Below are 22063 nucleotides of genomic sequence, written 5' to 3' on the forward strand. Positions count from 1 at the left end.
TATATGTCACATGTCATTTCATGATTCCATACTATGAGTAGTAATTCCAAAATACAAATTAAAAGTTGTTTTTAAGTACTATGCTTTATGAAATTAAATAATCTACAAGTTGATTGTCATTACAGTAAATAAATTCCACGAAATCTTCGTACGCAGAAAAAAAATGACGCAAAGTTCATTACCGAATCCAAACACGTTACTGCCTCTGGAACTTGTTGACAAATGCATTGGTTCCCGCATTCATATCATAATGAAAAACGACAAAGAAATGGTTGGAACTCTACAAGGATTCGATGATTTTGTAAACATGTTACTAGACGATGTTACCGAATACGAATCGACACCAGAAGGACGAAAAATAACTAAGTTGGATCAAATTCTATTAAATGGCAATAACATAGCGATGTTGGTGCCCGGTGGTGAAATGCCTGGAGAATCATACGATGGATAGTGATTTTATGTGATGATTTTCTAAATAAAACAACATTTAAACCTGCAATCTGTGTTTTGATCAACATAATCCTGACATTGAGAGGTCAATCTTTGTATTATTAAGTTACAGTCACAAAAAAGTAACTTTAAATGAAGTGATTCACTTACTTGTGGTTGTGTAGGTCCATAATCATTTGATGTGTCAGTGATTTCAAGTTTAGCGGTTGAAGTTGGAGGGCGACTCACTTTATCAAAGCAGGCATCACATACTCTAACCTGTTAGTATAAATAGTAGTTTCTAATGATTCAATTTCGAAAATAATTTTAGACTAAGTATGCCATTGACGACGGATAACATTACTAAAAATTAGACATTGTGTAGACTAAAATAACCACAAAAAAACAATACTTTCACACAAAATTTATTAGCCATGATTGTTGAAAAGTTTTACATTGTAAATTATTAAAAGTATGGATATATGGGGAAATTTTTGATATTTTTCTTTTTAATGTTGTCATATTAAACTAGCTGTTTTTTTTTATAAAGAAATGTTATATCTACATTTATTTCATAAAATTAAATCATCAATTAATTTTTCGTTTGTGTTACTCCACAATGGCAGTAAAGAATTTAGATGTTATGGTCTATTGATTCATAAAAAGTTAGAATAGATATTAATTGATGATGATGACGTATTTGTAATATAAATCATCAATAACTATCATTATTAGTCAATTTGCAATAAATCATGAAGAGTGCGGTGGTAGAGCGCTCCAATTCTGTGAACCAGAGCATGACATTTCTTACAGCCTGAGGTTATCACAGACTGTTTTTCTTTGCTGCTCCTAACAAGTCTATGGTCAATGCACAACCTCTGTCAGGGAGACTGCTACTGTAGGATCAGGTTTTGAATGGTTTTAAACCAGTAAATGTAGGTAATTTATATTGCAGTTACAGATAAATAAATAAATAAATAAATAATAAATAAATATTTACTAACAATCACGATACAAGTTAAGTACATTATACTATTAGTAATTTATAGCTAGAATATTGATAATTGTACCTACCTCTTTCTCAATTCCGAATTTAGGTAGAGTTGATGTTTTAGAGCTGCATTGTTGACAAAACACCTGACCACATGCTCGACAGTGATGGCGACGTACCATCAATGAGAAAGCAATACGGCATCTGTTACAAAAAGTATATTGAAATCTTTTCTTACATTAGCAGTCTGCCTTTTAAATTAATTTAGAATCACAACAATATATGATATTTATGTAGAGATTTGTATAACTTCCCATATAGGAAATTTCGCAAAATTTAATGTTAGTAAAAACTTTGTTTTTTCAAAATTAATGAAAAATTGTCATCCTGATCCTGAAACTCATTGAAAGTTGCCTTATTTGTTTACATCCTTTTGTCATAATATAAACTGTTTCAAACATCAGTATTAATGTGCTCTGTGCATATTTATGTATGTAAAAATAATATTCTAAATGGATGGCCTGGAATTGGTAACGAAAAAGCACTAAAAGTTATGAGAATTGCAAACCTGTGACAAACTTCTCCATCAGCCCATTCCGGTGCTGTATCAGCAGAGAACATTGCATCTGATTCCTTCAATGCAGGAAATTTGTAACCTTCAGCCTTTAATATATTCACTGTATCCTGTTTGCAAAGAATATTTAAAATAACATAATTTTTTGAGGTAATTTCAATCTCTGAAAATTACAGTTTACAGTAGCATTTTTTTGCTCAACAAAGACTATTTGTGTTGAATTTTTACCATCTAGTTACTTTGTTTCTATGACTCATTCTGATAATGATAAGGCACGACAAACAGGTAAAAATGAAGGCTGTGTGGCTTAGGTGTATTATTCTACTAAAATAGCAGTTTAAATTCGTAATTTGTTCATTACTATAATTTAGAATATGAAACTCTGTTAAATAAATTGAAGCATTATATCGAACATTGATATGGATTTTGCAATGTAAACAGAGTAATAACAATAAATTACCATGGGCCTGATTATTAAATGAACGGCTCAATGAGTGTAGGCGTTAGCGTTTACTCATGTAGTGAAGTTTGAGATGGAATGATCACTTACATTCTGAATACTTATTCAATTTTATAGGAGACAAGTGACGAATAGAGGGATAACGTTAATTAAATTAAAGAACTACAGTGTTGTGATCAATACCGCCAACGTGACGCACACGTAACAATAGGTATCGAAAGTACAATGAACTGTCTCTCGCGATGGCTGTAACATGTACGGCGCACTTTTCTGATCTGAGAATCGTACTTTGACCACATTTCTGTACACCACACGGTATGGTTTAACATTGTGTTATCCATAAACAAAACTGACGGGCTACATTTCTTAAGAATGAGAAAGTCTAAAGTATGTTCTTTCTCAGAATTTGGTTAAATGTGATAAATAAAGTTTCGGGATCGTCGAAAATGTAAAGGATATTACTGACATGCATTAAAGTAGATACTTATTAACGAAAACAGGGTGATGTCATCTAGTATAAGCACCATACCCTTTCTTACCGTAAGGTCGTAAAATGGGACCACAGAATTCACTGAGAAATGATCAGTAGCATTCTCTAATTATTATACACATAAATTGCGATTGCTATGCGATTGCCATGCGTCGTTTACTCCTGACGCTCACAGCCGGTGCCCTACCCCGGACCGGGCCGGAGCCCAGTCGGGGCAATTGAGACGGCGGGACAGGGTTGACGCAGAGCATATTACATCCATCCCGCCGTCCCACAGACGCCGGACCAGCGGCCGCCGGCGACACGACCACTGGTTCCCTCGGTCAGTAGGCCGAGAACCCGCCTTGATGGCGCCGCGCTACACCTTCCCCCGGAGCGGTCGGGGGAACGCGGTCTACCATTACTCACGCCGCCCCACGTCTGGGTCCCGCCCCGCACAAAACGGAGCTCTTAGGGGGCTGGGTCATGGATACGACCCCTGCTTAGCGGCGGCGGATTTTAGCGTAGTGAGGAGAGCTTTGCCTCACTCGCCCAGCCGCCTCCTTCAGCGAGATGGTGCACTCGCAGAAGTCGTGCATAGCTTTCCAGGACTCATCGCCGCCGAGCATCGACGCCACGACGCCAGGCAGCGACAAGTCAAGTCCAATCTATGCGACCAGGACACAACGCTGCGTCTCCCAAGCGGGACAGACAGCGAGCGTATGCTCCGCCGTATCATGGATACGACCCCTGCTTAGCGGCGGCGGATTTTAGCGTAGTGAGGAGAGCTTTGCCTCACTCGCCCAGCCGCCTCCTTCAGCGAGATGGTGCACTCGCAGAAGTCGTGCATAGCTTTCCAGGACTCATCGCCGCCGAGCATCGACGCCACGACGCCAGGCAGCGACAAGTCAAGTCCAATCTATGCGACCAGGACACAACGCTGCGTCTCCCAAGCGGGACAGACAGCGAGCGTATGCTCCGCCGTATCATGGATACGACCCCTGCTTAGCGGCGGCGGATTTTAGCGTAGTGAGGAGAGATTTGCCTCACTCGCCCAGCCGCCTCCTTCAGCGAGATGGTGCACTCGCAGAAGTCGTGCATAGCTTTCCAGGACTCATCGCCGCCGAGCATCGACGCCACGACGCCAGGCAGCGACAAGTCAAGTCCTATCTACGCGACCAGGACACAACGCTGCGTCTCCCAAGCGGGACAGACAGCGAGCGTATGCTCCGCCGTATGCAGGTTGCGTCCACAATGGTGACACCGGTGCAGGTACTTCCAGAAGCATCCGTGCCCGGTCTGCACCTGCACCAGAAGAAAGGTGAGGCGTCCTCCAACACAATTCACCTAGTCATCAAAGACCGGGTAAACCGCCTCGACGGTCCCACGTGTAGTCCCCATGTGGCGTAGGCCAATCGCCTCGACCACGACTCGAGTACAGACCTCGTTTACTGGTGGTGGATTTTAGGGTAGAATAGCCGTCATATATCACAGTCGAGCTTTCGCTCTTATATCGCAGGGTGGGTGGTGCATTCACACTGATATGAATGTACACCTCTACACATACATTACTTCAGAAAACAAATTTTCAACAATACATATCCATGAAACCACGTACCTGAACTGCTCGATATTTAGGAGAATTTCGAAATGCAAAAGCCCACGCCTGTATGAGTTCCAAGATTTTGCTACGAAGATTCTCATGCTGGGTCGTTTTCACCAGATCACGTAACATTTCGCAGAATGCTTTTGATGTCACTTCGTCGTGTATTCCAGAACCTATATGAAATATCTAATGTTGTACATTCGGAAATGGAATTGGTTGGTTAAATGGGTCAAGCTGATTTTGGTTGATTGCAGGGCATACATATTACTTTGAGTCAATTAATAAATTCTTGTTAATAGAAGTTTTGTTTTTTATTTCTATGAAGGCAAACTGGTTAAAGGCAGGTAAGATGTTAAGTGCAACAGGCATGAAGATGCAGTAATAGTAAAAGCACAGCTTACTACAGCTTTTCAGTTTTAGTATATTCAATTTGTATTACTATTGATGATCCCTTATACCTTGTATTGTAAATAATTTCTCTTTAGTTCATAATACCTCTGTAATATTTTATACTAACATTTAATTTAATCATAAAATATGACTATGCAGTTTTGCTGGATGTGTAATGAAATGATAGTCTCTGCTTGTTACAACTTATTAAAAAAACATACCACAATTTTTTACAATGCTTTCTAATGTAAGTAAAGCAAACATAGCTTGATGAGGATTCTGAGAGTATAATTTCTTTTTGACTGCTGCAACTGCATATTTTGGTCTGAGAACAAAACAAATTTACCAACATTAAATCACATTTAAAAAAAAATACAAACTTATTATCTCCCTATATTATTTGAGCAGATAAATGTTTACTCATACAAATTACATTATAATTTGATTACGTATCATGGGCATTCATATTTAGTCTTTAAACTGTTTTCTAAATGATGATAACAATGATATATGATTTAAAACAAATATGCATTTAGCTTGAACATTATTTGTGAGCAAATATTTATAACGTCATTGAATATTTTTGTTAGCTTAGAAAGGCAAATAAGGTCGCTTGAATTTACAGATCTGAATGTAAATTCCATTTTAAACCTTGAAACATCAAATTCTTAGTTGCATCAGAATATTGTTATCCTATTGTACAAAAGCAGAAAAATGACTGCACAATGTAGAAATGAACTACACTGTAGAACACTCACACTAAGCTCCACTATAGGAAACAGTCCTCAAATATACAAAAGTTCTCAAAAGTGGGTAATATGGATGGGTGGCAATCACAGAATGTGAGCCCATTCCACACTGCACCTATAATTGCTTTACTTGTTTCTTTGCTCTCTAAAGTAATGCTGATTATAGCTGGTTTAGTCATTCAAGATCCCGGGATATCTTAAAAATTGTCAGATGATTATTGACTGACAATATGAATTCTGTATTATACGACTGGCAACCTGCTTGTATACCAAATTCATTGTTCTCTCTCTAGTTGTATGTTTCTGATAATTTCATATATGGATTATGAGGGAGGCACTCGAGACAAGCAACTCATAAATTTGGTTCAGGAAAGACGATCAAAGCTCATATTGTTGTCAATGTCAATGTTATGTCAATTTCTATATATATATATCTATTTAGTTAAATTTATATAAGTATCTATTTAAATCTGATTTTTATGGTATATTATAAGTATAGTATGGTGTATCTCTGGTATATTATACATGTACCTTTGTAATTTTAGGCTCTTTGTACTCTTGAGCTGTTGCTCGTTCACTATTGTATGATCTATATTTCTATCATACAATATTGATTTTTTTAAAGTTTTTACAAACCTATAGATCTATACTGCATAATATTTTTGTCAGTTAGTTTTTCAGAAACATAACTGTTTGTTAGAGAAAGTTACTGTTAGATTGAAGAAAAAAAAACTTAACAAGAAATTGTCAGTTTTTTACTTACGTGCAATCATTTTGTCTGATCAAATCACAAATTTGTAATATCGTCGGCCAATCAGGGTCTAGGCGTAGATTACTGGTAGCTTTATCTAAAAAAGAAAAAAATATATAATTTTGTTAGTAGCTGTAATTTAGCTACTGATAATTACTTTCGTCATTAATTATTAATGACCCTAAGCCGTTACGTAAAAGTTGTTCTATTGTTTAAATGTGTTCTCGAAACAAATGTTTGAGAAAAGCAATGTTATGTTAATCAGTAAAAGTATTCTATTGAAAAACAATTTTTTTTTGACGTAATGATTGATCTACATTATGAAATTTACATACCTAGCAATTTATCAAAATTATTTGCACGAAACATTTTTTCAATTAGATTGTAACTAGTATTTTAGAAAATCAACATTAACATTTATAACATGAACAAAAATTATTTCAGTAGATACTGATATGACATGACACTAGCCATAGATGACAGTACAATTTTGTCAATTTTATTGTTTTTTAGGCAGGTATACACACTGATTTTTGTAAGGGATTTTACGTCCTGGTAACTAAGACATTTAGGTCAAGTCTTATTTTAATTTAAATTCTTATTTTTATGAAAAATTATAATATGAAGTGAAATGAAATGAAATGAGATGAGATGATATAGTATGAAATTTAATCTCAGTAAAATGGTGGTCATTTATTGAGACTTTTTCAGTGGACTTTTTAAAGGATCCCGAGATTTTCAGCGGCTGTGTTTCATTTGCCCCCATTTGTGCACTTTCATAGATACTAAACAGCTAATAAGCCACCGTTATGACACATTTAAACCTTTAAATGTGTCATAACGGTGGTTTATTAACTGTAGAAACACTAAATACAAAAAATAAAAAAATCACACAACATCACTCCTCGCGTTCCCGCCAAAAAGTCCGGTACACTCCGGTTTTTTTAAAAGGGATTTTATGACCTTTAAGTCATGTCTTATTTTAATTTATATCCATATTTTTATAAAAAATGATATAATGGAGTGAAATGAAATGAAAATGATTAATTTGAGACATTAATCAACTGGGATGAAATGAATTGAAATGATATGGGATGAAATATAATCTCAGTAAAATGGTAGTCATTTACTAAGATTTTTTTAGTGGACTTTTTGGAGGATCCCGAGAAGTTACGTCCAGCGGCTTTGTTTCATTTTCCCACATTTGTGCACTTTCACAGATATTAAACAGTTAATAAACCACCATTATTACACATTTAAACCTGAAGAAACACTAAATAGACAAAATAAAAAAAATCACACAACTTCACTCCTCGCATTCCCGCCAAAAAGTCCGGTACACACTGAAGGCTACATCGTGCACAGATTAATCACACAACACTCAGCATGGACAATTAACTTTTCCAAACCCAAAAAGATAAATTGGAAATAAATCTACTTTTTTAAATACATGTAACTTACTATATGACTTTGTGGCAGGAATGCAAAAGGTCTGGCGCCTAGTAGTGTAAATTATTTTATTTTGTTCATTGTATTACTTTAGGAGTAAAGTGTAATGCTGGTGGCTGATTAATGAAATGAAACATAAGCGCTAGATGGGGCTACTCCTGCTCTTGCAAAAGTTGACTGAAGTCTGAGTAAGTTCTTACCATTTTAGTGGGACTTTATTTCATAATTCTGATGTTAATATAATTACAGTTTCCAATAAAAAATAATTTAATTTCATTCTATTATTTTTTATAACAAGTGTGTTCTATGTAAACAGTTATAGTTGAAAAATAAACGAACTTGACGATTACAGTAGCATTGGAAAAACTTGATTGGCATACCCAAAAAAAAAGAAAAATAATTGGACAATAACTCATGTTATTTCTTTTTTCATTTGATTTGGCCGTTACTGGCGACACCTGTTACAATATACTGAAACTTTATAATACCATCTATCACGATAAGATGACGCTAAAAGTATTAAAATTAATTTAGTAAATTTTTTAATTAACATTATTTATTTTACAGGAAAAAATTTAGTCTTTAGTATTACAAAAAAACGTGTCAAAAAAAAACGTCGTGCGATAGATATTATATTGGGCAATACATTGCATCCCTTGTACCTAATATAAATGGCACTATTAAATTGTGTACATATCGCGAAGAATTTCGTAGAATAAGAAACTTTAGCAAATTCAAATTCAAATTCAAATTCAAAATCATTTATTTCAACTTAGATGTCAGTATGACACACTTGTTGAATGTCAAAATACAAATAACAATGTTAACTCTACCAAAGCCGAAGGAATTTCCAGAGAAATTGCTTTTTAGTGTTTTTGCACCGTATCTATTCTATTCTACGGGTATCTACCGAAGATTCACATGAAAGTATACTACCTTTATCGTTATAATGATCGCCTTATCGTTGCCGCCGCTGACTACACCCCGATCACGCAGGAGTCAGTCACCGTCGACGCCCTAGACACGTCCTTGCGGATCTATCTGATCCAATAACCTTTGCAACAAACGCCTTTAGCTCTAACACTAGGAGCAGGCTTAGGGACCCTGGTAACCGTTTGTAGTACTCCGTTCAACTTTTTTTTAAATATTATTGTACTTACAAAAGAAAGACCGAACTGAAGTGTAGTTTAGAAGATCTCAAAAAGGCTATAGACGATGTTAAAACCAAAAACTCTCCCTGCGTAAAGCAGCAGAAACATATAATGTTCCAAAAACCACTAATTTTGACCATTTAATGAAAGAAGTGTTAATACAGCCATGGTTGGATGAAAACCTTTATTTACAGACGATCAGGAAACGTAAGAAATCAAGAAGAAAACGGAAAGATGGCAAAAAAGGAACCCAAATAAAAAGACTGAAATATAATGAGAGAACACCTTCAAACAAGAAGTATTATTAAAGAATTTGAACAATATAAAAAAAGACTAGTGACTCTAGTCAAAATACGAAAAAAAAAGAACAAGGCGAAAAAGAAAATAGACTACTTTTGTATTTTTTGTAGAGATAAATATATTGATCCTCCCGTTGAAGACTAAATTGTGTGCTATGTGTGCAAAAAATGGGCTCACGAGAGTTGTACTGACGGACAGTCAACATCGTTGGGTTTTAAATGTGATCTATGTCGTTAATAATGTTGGTTCGTAATCAACCCACTTGGTGTTCGTATTTACCCGACTGATGTCGGGCAAAGCCGAACACTAAGGGTTTTGTTTTTCTTTCATATTGTTGCAGTTTATTAAAAAAATATAAATGATGATTAGTGAATAAGTTAGACAGATAAGTAAACTTTATAATAAATAAAAAATAAAAAATCTGTGATTAAATTCCATTGTTTTATTTAAGTTTTCCCTTAGGTGTTCGTATATCCCCCACTTTCCCCTACTCGTAGAACTCGACAGAGTTCAACGTTGAGTTTCTCGCCGGATCTTCTCAGTGGGTCGCGATTCCGATCCGGTAGTAGATTCATTCGCCAAGCAGCTGCTGTTAGGTCTCCTTTGGAGGCTCTCGGGTAGCTGTTAGCAAATCCCACTGCTCCTGGCTGAGCCTTTGCTCGCTCATCTGGCCTAGTGAAACTGGAAAGGCCTTCGGGCCACCAGTGATAATTCAATCATAAAAAAAACTATCTATAAGTAGCACAGCAACTATATATAATACTTAAATGTTTTTTTTTCTTGATTCTTGGGTTGACTTAAAAAAGTCAGTTTCATTCTGATGAACAAAAATATAATCACCGTTCGTAGCTAACCTTCGTGTAGTATAATATCAGTAGATATTCTTATCTGTCCTCTTTATGACGCATCATAACTATGTTCACTATCTAAATTTAGATACGTATGAACGTATTTTAATAAGTGAAAACTAAAATCACGCCAGTATGCCTAAGTAAACGGGTTAAATAAGAGTGCTACCAACAATCCTGTATTTAATAGTATATTACTTCAAACAGTGTAATGTGCACAATCGTGGGAAAATACCTTAAAGGCCAGTTTGACGCAAATAGTAAAATTTTATCAAGACTTGATACGGATTTACAAAGCTGTACCACTCAGCTAACGGCGTTAAAGCTACTTGTGTCATCGCTTCAGATACGAATGTCAGCGATGCAGACCATGTACAGAGACACAATGGAACTTAGAAAACTAATTGTCGTAATACATCCACATCTTCGGAAGGCAAGGTAGCGAATTGAACACAGACATGTATTATTCGTCTCTAAATTTAAAAGTTGTTATAAAATAGTCGAAGGATCTGGGCTGAACATAACGGTGAATTGATGCGAATGGTCTCATCAAATTTCGAAAAGTTGACAACGTAACCTTGCCTCTCTCTGTGATAATCAATGACTTGAACAAACCGATGTCCCCACAAGATTTCCCTTGCAATGTAACTCGATTTAGCTTGCACTGGCTGACCTGTGGATTCTATAACACCTTCAAAAACTACAACTACTTCAAGCCTCGATTTCAAGATGTCATTAGCCGATAACGTGAAAAACGGACTATTTTCATCGATGACATGCACAACAGAAATAGGAAATATAAAGGGCACATTTTCAGCTGAATTAACTGATAAGCTCAGTTTTAATAATAATTGTTCATTCAATAAATCGCCGGAGTTGACGCATCGTATAAGGTAGGCGTGGACTCTAATGTCAATGATCCTAGATTTTCTTGTATTCCCAACGCGGAATATCAAGCACAAGTCGCAATCTCTCTGATTGATAATGGCATGCTTAGAGAATATTAGAGTTTTCGCTCGACTTTTCGGTCTTGTTAATTTCGCAAATACGATACCCACTATGAACGACTGGGTTATTGTTCCAATAATGCTTTCAAGGCACATAGCTAGCCACGCTGATGGACATTCTAGAGTAATAGTCCTGCTTCCGTAGCCGATGGTCGTGTGAATTTCTATGCTGAAGAGGAAAATCGAAGTAAACCCATAAATTTCGCTTACGCATGGCTTCCATTCTGTAGAGATATTTGCGTGAGGCATGTGGTTCTCTGTTAAATCCCCGTGCGAATACAAGATAACCCACCACACCATTGTGAAGAAGAGCCATATAAAAACATAAGTGAGAATGCAGTACACCAAGGTCCACCTCCAACGCGCATCTATAAAAGCAGTCACTACATCTGGAATCACATGATATTTGGATTTCTTTGATTTCTCTAGGTTCACGTGACCCGATTTAAAAATCACTCGCTTTAATACTTTCCTGTGAGTCGAATTTCTTTGGCAGCATCTGAAAAATAGTATTTTTTATTTATTAAAGATATAGTTATTTTTTTATAAAATAATTTGTAATAATTCCATATTTGACTTTTTTTAAGTTCTTTAAAACTTTGCTATCTAACTTACTTGTGTAAATGCGTTCTTTTGTTGGAACTATTAACTGTCGATTTTTCTACGTCGCCGTCGTCAATTTTTGTGACGAGATTCACATTTTCGTCGTAACGCATTTTGAGCAACAAATTTTTGCAATAAACAATTTTATAATAACTAAACGTGAGTTTATTAACCAATGTCAACTGCAACTGAGAAGGCGTAGCTTCCGTAATGAAATCTACGAGAGATACTGATTTAATCACTTTATTTGAATAAGAACATTGACAAATTTAAAGTAATTTAGTCTTCAAATAAACACTTGGGTTTTTATGAGTATGATTTCAGAATTCGGCATCAATAGAATGGTATTAAATTTCATTAGCACATAAATAAAATAATAAAAACTACTTTTACGGCTTAATCTCTCTCTCGATATTTCATCAGATTGATGTTACGGAATTGATTACGGAAAAGACAATTCTGTATAATAACCGGTAATTTATTCCAAAGGTACTCGGTTGTTGTGTAAGTTTGACAAATTATATATTTAATAAGCAGCGGTGGCAATCATTTTATAAGATTTGATAAAATCCAAATACTCCCTGAAGACAACAAATCAATTTCAAGCATGGCCTCCCACCATTAAAAAAACCCACCCCAACTTAAAAAAAAAATTGAAGCTTATTATCTGAAATCCTCTCTCTCATCGTGAAAATGAAAGTTCAAGCCTCCAAACCTCCAGACTCAAAATACTGTTTATTTTTTCTGTGCGAGATGAAAGTAGAAATATTTTTATAACAAAACAAGACTGTAATCAGCATTCAATATTCAAATGTCAACGAATAACATATCAGTCGTCCGTGATCACGAAAATCCTAAACTATTCGATACATCGGAAATATCTGATAAGTTTTAATAAAATATAAATACGTATCATTTTAGATAATCTATATATTGTTAATGCCTGAAATAAAAAAAGGTCTTAGCAGACGCATCCGCGTCACGCGAGATCGTTATTTGATAACGTATTCCAAATTTCTTATTTAAATTACAATTATTGTTAATAAGTAGTTTCTTTTAAGTAGTTATTGCTAAATTTTTATTTTATTTTAATTGTTAAATGTATTTTAATTTGAAATACTGTCCTTTTTTCGAACAAATTTCCATGAATTCCAGTTAATCTAGTTGTTTCCGGTCACCTGCATAATGTCAGAAGCCCATGGTCTTAGTGATCTACCAACATTCTTTTCCACTTTGGTGTTTCCCAGCGGGTAGTTTCAACAGTTTATCTTTTATCCGTGTAACTTGGGTTGTAGCCAACCTACTTCCATTTTAAAGTAAGTACATATCTGAGAGCGTTAGTTCCATAATCTTTAATATGCTCTTTTCCAGTATTCTTGAGTACATTTGCGTTTCTGCTTCACTCTTTATTTATAAATAAGATTGAGTGATACGTATAGAGCTATATTGATGCATATCACTCAACAACGACATGGTAGTCTATAAGATTCACAGCGATACATACCGTTTTTCTTGTCATCTGCATTGTATGAAATTCATCATCTCATCAATATTAATCATTATGAAAATTAAGAATCTCATCAAATTCGTGTTCGGTACTGATACATATTCTGCCTATTTCTGCCGTGAAGCAGTAATGCGTTTCGGCTTAAAGGGCAGCCATCGTACTGTCACAGCTGAGACCCTAGAACTCTTGTCTCAAATTGGTTAGCCGCATTTACTTTGTAGATGGATATGGGCTCCGGTAACCATTTAACTCCAGGTGGGTCGTCCACCCATCTATGTAAAAAATAAATAAATAAATAAACTTAGAGAGCTTTCGAAACAAATTTATCAAATAAAACATTTATTATCATAAGTGTTAAATTTTATAATAACAAATCTTATATTTCATAACATGCTAATGTAAAAAAAAACTTATACAAGCGAAGACCTTTGATTACATTTGAGGGAATACCACTCCTAATTATCGTAAACAGAAAAAAAACTCTCCGTATTAGTATTTTGGATATATTAATTGAATGCAAATAACATATTTGTTGAAGTCGTCGTGGCCTAACGGATAAGACGTCCGGTGCATTCGTGTTGAGCGATGCACCGATCTTCGAATCTCAGGCGGGTACCAATTTTTCTAATGAAATACGTACTCAACAAATGTTCACGATTGACTTCCACGGTGAAGGAATAACATCGTGTAATAAAAATGAAACCCGCAAAATTATAATTTGCGTAATTACTGGTGGTAGGACATCTTGTGAGTCCGCGCGAATAGGTACCACCGCCCTGCCTATTTCTGCCGTGAAGCAGTAATGCGTTTCGGTTTGAAGGGTGGGGCAGCCGTTGTAACTATACTGAGACCTTAGGACTTATATCTCAAGGTGGGTGGCGCATTTACGTTGTGGATGTCTATGGGCTCCAGTAACCACATTACACCAGGTGGGCTGTGAGCTCGTCTACCTATCTAAGCAATAAAAAAAAAATTGCCTATCTCTATTCTACATTTTCATAAAGTGCAAAAGTTTTTTTTCCGTCAATTTTCTATACAGCTATATCACTTTCAGTAATTACACCGGTCTCGGAATAATGCAGCGGTAACCTGACATTCTGTAGATATCCATTTGCAATGTTTGCGACTGGCTTGAATGGATTTCTCACAAGGTCATGAGTCACTCCAACAACCGGGATGTGGATTTTCTGCAGTCCGGTGCGTGGCAGGAAAAGTTGCGGCCATGACAGTCGAAAGAGCAGTCAAATGGGGTCCGTAATTCGATAATCGACGTGCTCTTGAATGTTCCACGCCGCTGTCAGGTCATCTGTCATCGGTGACTTTGCGTATAAAGCCTAATAGCTATTTATGAGGACACCGCTGCCGGGTCGAGTGAGAAATAGTTGATTCGTTTCAAAGAATATAAACATTTCGATGTGCCTTTTTCTGCAATATCTTTTACTGCTGAACATTTTTAGCATCTAAGACCATCATTACTACTGCTGGGAGCTGAAAATACTAAAATACTATTTCTAACTGATTGATTGTCCTAATGAAAGTACTCGTAATCTTTTGCAAAATAATTTCAAAAATGTGTACATATTGATAATGTTTGATTATAAATTGTCGTCAGACAGTAAAAATCATAGTAGGTTTCATACTTCAGTGGTAAAAATAGTCAATTAGCCTTCATAAAGTTTTTTTTTTCGAATTGGTTGTTGACAATCTGTGTCACGGAAGAAAAAGATTTTACTATAATAAAATTGCTCATTATTTTTTATTTGTAACCGGATTTTTTTTAATTATTTCTAAAATGTTGGAAGCTATTATTTGATGTTAACTACCAATCACTTTAATAACTGTTTCATTAAAAGTTTGTACACAACGTCAAATGCCGGTCACCATTCTCGCCGAGCTCGTCGCTTGCGACGAAGGGTTCGGCAAGTAAACTAATCCATAGACACAGCCGTGGAGACAGCCCACTGAGTTTCTCGCCGGATCTTCTCAGTGGGTCGTGTTTCCGATCCGGTGGTAGATTCTGCGAAGCACTGCTTTTACTAGGGCCAGTATTAGCAACGCCTCCTGGTTTGAGCCCCTAGAGCTCATCTACACGCTAGGGCTACGCTGATATAGCCTAGGCTATCAGCTTACGTAGGGAAAAAAATAAAAAATAAATTTTAAAACAACTTTTATATACCTTTTTGTAACTAATATTAATACATTATTTTTCTTATTAAAACGGTTCTTCTTCCTTCTCTTCCTTTTTAAGCCCACAGACGTCTACTGTTTGATATAGGCCTCACCGAAGCCTAGCCACAGCGACCGATCCTGCGCTGCCTGCACCCAGCAGATTCCCACGAATCTGCTGGGTGCAGGCAGCAATGCAAACCATTTTTCCATTTGTTCTACGAGCAATATGCCCTGCCCAATGACACTTCAATATCGCAATCCTTTGGGATGTGTCGGTTACCATGGTTTTCCTGCGAATCTCCTCATTGTTGATTTGATCTCGCAGGCAAAACTTTTTTATTGCCCTTGCAGGCAGACGAGCATACGGCCCACTTGATGGTAAGTGGTTACCGTCGCTCATGCACGTCAGCAATGCCATAGCGCTCAATGTCATAGCGCTCAGGAAATACCGTGGTGAGGAGCTCATTCCAAAGCCGGATGGTACGTGGCTAAAATGATCTCTGGAAACGCATTTTGGATGAACGCAATGGCTCCAGGTAGAACGCAGTGGTTCCAGGTAACGTTCCAGGTGCGAGCATAGCTCTCTTCATTGCTCTTTGGGTGAGCCTTCTGATAAGGCCCATTGTGAACGACCACGTCTCAGTGCCATATGTCATCACTGGCAACACACACTGGTCAAACATTTGCATCTTGAGACACTGTGGTATTTGTGATGTGAAGATTCTACACAGCTTTCCGAACGCTGCCCATCGGAGTTGGATTGGACAATTGACCTCTTTTTCTAAATTTACCATTTAAAAGGGTTCTTCCGTATTCATTTCAAAATAACATTATAAATCGAATGCTTTTAAAAGTGTCGTAAACCAACAGACTCCTTACCTATTAGGTACCTCTACGATCAAATCTTGAACGAAAATCCGGAAAACTTTGGTAAACTACAGCAAAACTAGTCACAGATAAGTCGCATGCTCGGGATTACAAGTGACTTAGTTAAAATAGCTGTCAATGCTGTAATAACGTAACAAAGGGAACTACAGTAGCCTTGGTCGCCAATAATGACCTACAGACTAGTTGTGGTCGATTTTCGTGATCGCAGTCAACACGATCGTCTTATAAAATCAAGACGAGTTTTGTTTTGACATGTCTTTTTTTTAAAGATTAATTACACAATTTAATTGTTGTTAAACAAACTAATTCAAACATTTTTTATAATTCAAATAATTTCATTTAAGAATTATAATAATATATTAGGTAATAATCCAATCCAATACTGTGTTTGGAAAGTATATTTTGTTTGCCTGTCCATTTTTTCTTTTCTGCTTTATTGATGATAAACCATAGATATAAATTTTATTGTATGGCAGATTAGCTCAGGTTTAGCTGGGATAAGTTATAACGGGAGCCCATAGACTTCACAATCACCTTAAACATTATAAAAACTCTCAGTTGTATCGTGTTGTTGTTTTGAGCTCGTATCGTCTAGGTTTTTTCTTAGAGACTTTTTATCACACTATGTGATTTGAACAGCTTTGATGACGAGTAGGGGAAAGTGGGGGATATACGAACACCTAAGGGAAAACTTAAATAAAACAATGGAATTTAATCACAGATTTTTTTAATTTTTTTTATTATAAAGTTTACTTATCTGTCTAACTTATTGACTAATCATCATTTATATTTTTTTAATAAATTGCAACAATATGAAAGAAAAACAAAACCCTTAGTGTTCGGCTTTGCCCGAGATGAGTCGGGTAAATACGAACACCAAGTGGGGTGATTACGAACTAACATTATTAACGACATAGATCACACCACATTTAAAACCCAACGATGTTGACTGTCCGTCAGTACAACTCTCGTGAGCCCATCTTTTGCACACATAGCACACAATCTAGTCTTCAACGGGAGGATCAATATATTTATCTCTACAAAAAATACAAAAGTAGTCTTTATTTTCTTTTTCGTCTTTTTCTTTTTTTTTCGTATTTTGACTAGAGTCACTAAATTCTTTTTTTATATTGTTCAAATTCTTTAATAATCTTTCATACTTCTTGCTTGAAGGTGTTCTCTCATTACATTTTAGTCTTTTTATTTGGGTTCCTTTTTTGCCATCTTTCCGTTTTCTTCTTGGTTTCTTACGTTTCCTGATTGTCTGTAAATAAAAGTTTTCATCCAGACCATGGCTGTATTAACACTTCTTTCAGTAGATGGTCAAAATTAGTTGTTTTTGAAACATTATATGTTTACGTATGGAGAGTTTTTTGGTTTTAACATCGTCTATAGCCTTTTTGAGATCTTCTAAACTATACTTCAGTTCGGTCTTTCTTTTGTAAGTACAAGGCATCTGTAATAATATTTAAAAAAAAGTTGAACGGGGTACTAACAAACGGGAGTGGGGTAACGGCGAATGTTCGAGATTGCCTGACATGGAGTGTTCGTCTTTACCCCGCGGAATCGAAAATAATTAAAAGTCAAAAAACAATTTTGGTTAAATTTATTTTGCCTACTACATCATTAACATTTAGCTGAGTAATATGTGATTATTCCACTATGTAAAAGCTGAATTATTATAGTGGATAGAAATAAAGTTACATCAACTTAAATTTACCAAAAATTTACATCTAAAACATACAAAAAATTGAAAAATGCATACCTATTTAGGTACGTGCATCCGCGTCTCCCGTGCTATTTATTGACTGGTATCAGTGGTGGCGTGATCTCCGAAATGGCGGCAAATAAAATTAGGATATATCTTTCTAACATATTAGAACCATTGAATTCGGCATTTCCCAGCGTTCGCGTTTCCCCCACTTTCCCCTACCTACATAGGACTTCAATTGCTTTAGGTCACAATGACTTTAGTAGCTGAAAGAGTTAAATTAGCTACTGTTGTCTCAATATACACTCGTAAGTATAATTTAGGTGTTAGTACTATGTTTAATGATGGATGGACATCCAACAATTGGTATGATCAGGAGAAATATCAAAATTTTAATTTCATCCGTTAGTACGCTTTGTTTGTTTAAGAATGCCTCGGATAGGTTAGTTGCACAAGAAAATGACCCACATTTATTGATTGAAGGGAACAACAATTTGGATACCGAACAAAACTGACTGCTTCGGTTGGTGTGATAGTTAATAGTCATTGTGGATCTGAACTGGAGTGGACCAGAGTGGCAGAAAGAACTCGCAATAAGCGGAACTGAATCGAGTAATGCGGACCACAGATGACGGCTTCGAGGTCTGCTTTACCCTTTATTGTACACATTTATTGTCCACACATATACGCAATAAAAAATACATTTTTTTACATTACAAAGAATACATTTTTTTGAGTATATTATATGTGGAAGGGGGTCCACAAATATACGCAAAAAAAAGAGAATATTGGCAATCTTTAGAGGAGGCCTTTTTCGAGATACAAGCTATTTTGATAAACACATCGAAAGCCGAACGGAATACTTGATTATAAATTGAATTTAAATTTAATTTATTATTAAGTAATTTATTAAATTAGTAATTAGTAAGTAAAACAGCAATAAAGGATTATTATTATTATATGTGTGGACGAGCGCACAGCCACACCTGGTGTTGAGTGGTTACCGGAACCCATAGACATCTATAACGTAAATGCCGCCACCCACCTTGAGATATGAGTTCTGAGGTCTCAGTATAATTAAATGGACTATAAATTTTAGTAGTAAAAAAAGGAAAGAAAAAACAGTAACTCATTAATGAGTTTTCTTGCAGCAAACCACTAGCTACAGAGACATAAGACAGAGCAAGTAACAAGCGCACAGAAATCAGAATTTAATTAAAATACTTTATATTACTAGGTACATTTTAATACTTTCTACATGATAATAAAGTATAAAACACATTTAACTCCTAATTATATTTTCGGTTGTATAGGTGAACGAATTTATGGCTCTTTTGTGTTAAGTGGTGACTGAAGTTTTTAGACGGCACTAAGTGAATTCGACCCATTCAATTGAATGTTTCTTGTGTCTAACTTTCAATTGTATATTATAAAGGCTGATCCACCCTGAGGCTGAAGGGCAGCACGGTAGACACAGGCAGGTTGATGGTTACTACCCTTGTGGGCCCGGTCACCGTCCTGGTCGAACCCGTCGCTTGCGACGAAGGGCTCGACGAGCGAATTAACCCATAGACACAGCCCACTGAGTTTCTCAGTGGATCTTCTCAGTGGGTCGCGTTTCCGATCCGGTGGTAGATTCTGCGAAGCCCTGCTCATACTAGGGCCAGTGTTAGCAACACTCCGGTTTGAGCCCCGAGCAATTACGAAAATTATAGTTTTGGGTGCTTAATTTGTTTTTTATTTCATTGTTAAGTTATTACTGAACATATAAAAATATATATTTCATTGGAACAATTGATATCAACTGCGGGATTTGAGGAGCGGTATAGCCGCATCGCTCGATTAGAGCATACCCGGCATCTTATTCTTTGTGCCCCGAGGTCTTTAGGTATATCACCAAAACAAACTTGTTGAATTAATTAAATGTTATCGCCGCATCCGGTTCCAAAAAAGCCACATCCTAAGAAGAACCAGCGAACCAAACTCAACGGGCGAATCTTTTTTATACTTAATCATTTTTGGTTAATTTCTCTCTTATGTTTACGCTTACATTTAAATTGAAAAAATACAAATAAAATCAAGCGGTTTAAATCGAAAAACTTATATCGTGCTGTGCTGTGCTGTAATCATTGACTTCAAGGAAGTTCAACAAAGTTTCAAAATTGTTTTTTATAATTTTCTTAAGCCTATGTATTTATTATAGGTAACATTTTAAGGCCTTTGTAGATAGACGAGTTTACGACTAACAGTACCAGGAGCACAGTTAAGTCCCTGTCTATAACTGAGACAGGTCATAGTGCTCGGAAAACCCCGTGGAGGGGAAGTTCACTCCAAAGCTGGATGATACCTGGTAGAAAAGAACGACAAAGAAATGCATTGTCGATGAACGCAGCGGTTGTTTATAGTATGGATGAATGATTTAGGAATGATAATTTATTTAAGTTTTAAATTCCAAATCGGGATAGCTTGTGATAAATTATGATCATTAACAACAGAAAAATGACAAACAGCACAGCAATTTCTCTCTGACGTTGCGCTTGTTACGATTATAGAGCCAGTTTAACTAGGTCTATCTTTTGGTGAACAATTGAATAAAGTTAGGATACAGGTATGAAGCTCAAATTTATTTGGTTATATGCAGTGTGATTGACAGTCAAGTGTACGAAAAATGGAACGTGTCGGTGAATGAATGCTGTTCACGTATGTAAGAAATTCGTAATTTGTTATTATGTACTTTTAAACGATCACCGCTTAAATTTCATATAGGTCTAATTTGACATTTAAAAAGCAAATGAACTTGATTACTTGAATTCAAGCAATTTATTAATTTTTACTATTTTGTATTGTTTTACAAAGTGTTAAGTTTATTTCAACTAAATTAAAAATCACATTAGGTTGATGATGAATCGTCAAAGTCACTCAAGCGTTTCTATGCCGCATGGTCCTAAAAACGTCTAATAAAATATTTTTATCTGTACTACACTTCACAGCCACGCCTATACCATTAGTCCCATACAATTTACTTAACAACATTACTGAACTCAAACAGGACATGCGAAATCTTATCGTGCAAAGGCCAAAAGCAAACGCAGTCAATTGTTTCCGAGCGCGTGGCCTGTTAACAAATAACAGCCGCTGACAATTGGATTAGATACCCGTGCAAGAGCACACGCTTCTACAGTCCACTCTATCCCGACACACGATGAGCTCGCGAACTGGCCGAAATAAAAACTAGGTCCTAAAAAAAAACTTTAAATGAAAAGAACGACAATTTTTTTGAATTAACGAACAACTAGTGTTGTGTTGAGAATGAAAGTGATAACGTTAGTGTGAAATGCTAATCAACCAAATAGCATATAAAACTTTGACTTAAGGTGAGTTTTTATGTGTTAAACGTGAAACGCCGATATTTATGGGTTTGAACTGTGAAAAAACGTCTTTTTTGTGCACACGATTATTACCAATAATAATTCCAATTTCATCACACCACATAGTTTCATCACCGCAAAAGTGCAATTAATAAAATTACGGATTTCTTGTTCCTCTAACTTCAACGTAAGGTCTGTTGACTACCGACGCCAGTAACAAACTATGCGTAATCGTTTTGCCTATGCTATTAAAGATAAAACAAAACGCATTCAACACATTGTCAGAAGAGCAGCTAAATCTAGCCCTCTTGACATTTTAGAACACAATCATACATTCAATGATACATTTTTTTTTTTTTTTTTTTTTTTTTATTGCCTTTGTAGGCAGACGGGCATACGGCCCACCTGATGGTGAGTGGTTACCGTCGCCCATGGACTTCAGCAATGCCAGGGGCAGAGCCAAGCCGCTGCCTACCGCTTAATACTCTCCACAAGCCTCGTTTGAAGAAGGACATGTCATAGCGCTCGGGAAACACCGTGGAGGGGAGCTCATTCCATAGCCGGATGGTACGTGGCAAAAAAGACCTCTGGAAACGCACTGTGGATGATCGCAGTGGCTCCAGGTAGTATGGATGAACTCTAC

General features: G+C 36.2%; 4 protein-coding genes and 1 long non-coding RNA gene across 6 annotated transcripts in view; 3 read left to right on the plus strand and 2 right to left on the minus strand.

Annotated features, from left to right (window-relative positions):
• Window positions 1–6914, minus strand: part of LOC101738908 (hepatocyte growth factor-regulated tyrosine kinase substrate) — an 18117-nt gene extending 11203 nt beyond the window's left edge. The window contains exons 1-7 of the mRNA XM_021352179.3: window positions 6755–6914; window positions 6432–6516; window positions 5141–5244; window positions 4542–4702; window positions 1989–2104; window positions 1504–1624; window positions 601–708 (exon numbers count right to left, since the gene is read on the minus strand). Coding sequence (XP_021207854.1) covers window positions 601–708; window positions 1504–1624; window positions 1989–2104; window positions 4542–4702; window positions 5141–5244; window positions 6432–6516; window positions 6755–6788 — 729 coding nt within the window. The 5' untranslated portion in view covers window positions 6789–6914. The remainder of the gene's footprint in view (window positions 1–600; window positions 709–1503; window positions 1625–1988; window positions 2105–4541; window positions 4703–5140; window positions 5245–6431; window positions 6517–6754) is intronic.
• On the plus strand, window positions 21–499 carry LOC101738634 (U6 snRNA-associated Sm-like protein LSm5). The gene has a single exon (XM_004932421.5). It carries the CDS (start codon window positions 164–166, stop codon window positions 449–451), a length of 288 nt encoding a protein of 95 aa, XP_004932478.1. The 5' UTR covers window positions 21–163; the 3' UTR covers window positions 452–499.
• A 1769-nt stretch (window positions 6915–8683) lies between the features above and the next one.
• LOC134200457 (uncharacterized) lies at window positions 8684–11935 on the plus strand. The gene is made up of 2 exons (XR_009975398.1): window positions 8684–8795; window positions 9214–11935. It is a non-coding gene; the product is annotated as an uncharacterized LOC134200457 (long non-coding RNA).
• Window positions 9747–11978, minus strand: LOC101743334 (inward rectifier potassium channel 2). Its single transcript, XM_004932543.5, has 2 exons — window positions 11790–11978; window positions 9747–11673 (listed from the first exon to the last, which is right to left on the minus strand). Exons 1-2 carry the CDS (start codon window positions 11888–11890, stop codon window positions 10647–10649), a joined length of 1128 nt encoding a protein of 375 aa, XP_004932600.1. The 5' UTR covers window positions 11891–11978; the 3' UTR covers window positions 9747–10646.
• Window positions 11979–21168: 9190 nt separating this feature from the next.
• Window positions 21169–22063, plus strand: part of LOC101739050 (G protein-activated inward rectifier potassium channel 3) — a 41085-nt gene continuing 40190 nt past the window's right edge. Inside the window, exon 1 of one of the 2 annotated variants that reach the window (XM_038016992.2) lies at window positions 21169–21426. The gene's annotated coding sequence lies outside the window, so the exon portion shown is untranslated. The remainder of the gene's footprint in view (window positions 21427–22063) is intronic. The other variant, XM_038016988.2, reaches the window with a different exon arrangement.

Source organism: Bombyx mori, chromosome 17 (assembly GCF_030269925.1).
Source record: "Bombyx mori chromosome 17, ASM3026992v2".
In the NCBI taxonomy this organism is placed as follows: Eukaryota; Metazoa; Arthropoda; class Insecta; order Lepidoptera; family Bombycidae; genus Bombyx; species Bombyx mori.

What these genes read in the sequence shown, in the direction of transcription:
- LOC101743334 (XM_004932543.5), bottom strand. Translation starts at nt 11,890, where the DNA reads ATGCGTTACGACGAAAATGTGAATCTCGTCACAAAAATTGACGACGGC. An exon ending in AAAAGAACGCATTTACACAA is followed by an intron (nt 11,674 to 11,789) that starts GTAAGTTAGATA and finishes ACTATTTTTCAG; the next exon opens with ATGCTGCCAAAGAAATTCGA.
- LOC101738634 (XM_004932421.5), top strand. Translation starts at nt 164, where the DNA reads ATGACGCAAAGTTCATTACCGAATCCAAACACGTTACTGCCTCTGGAA.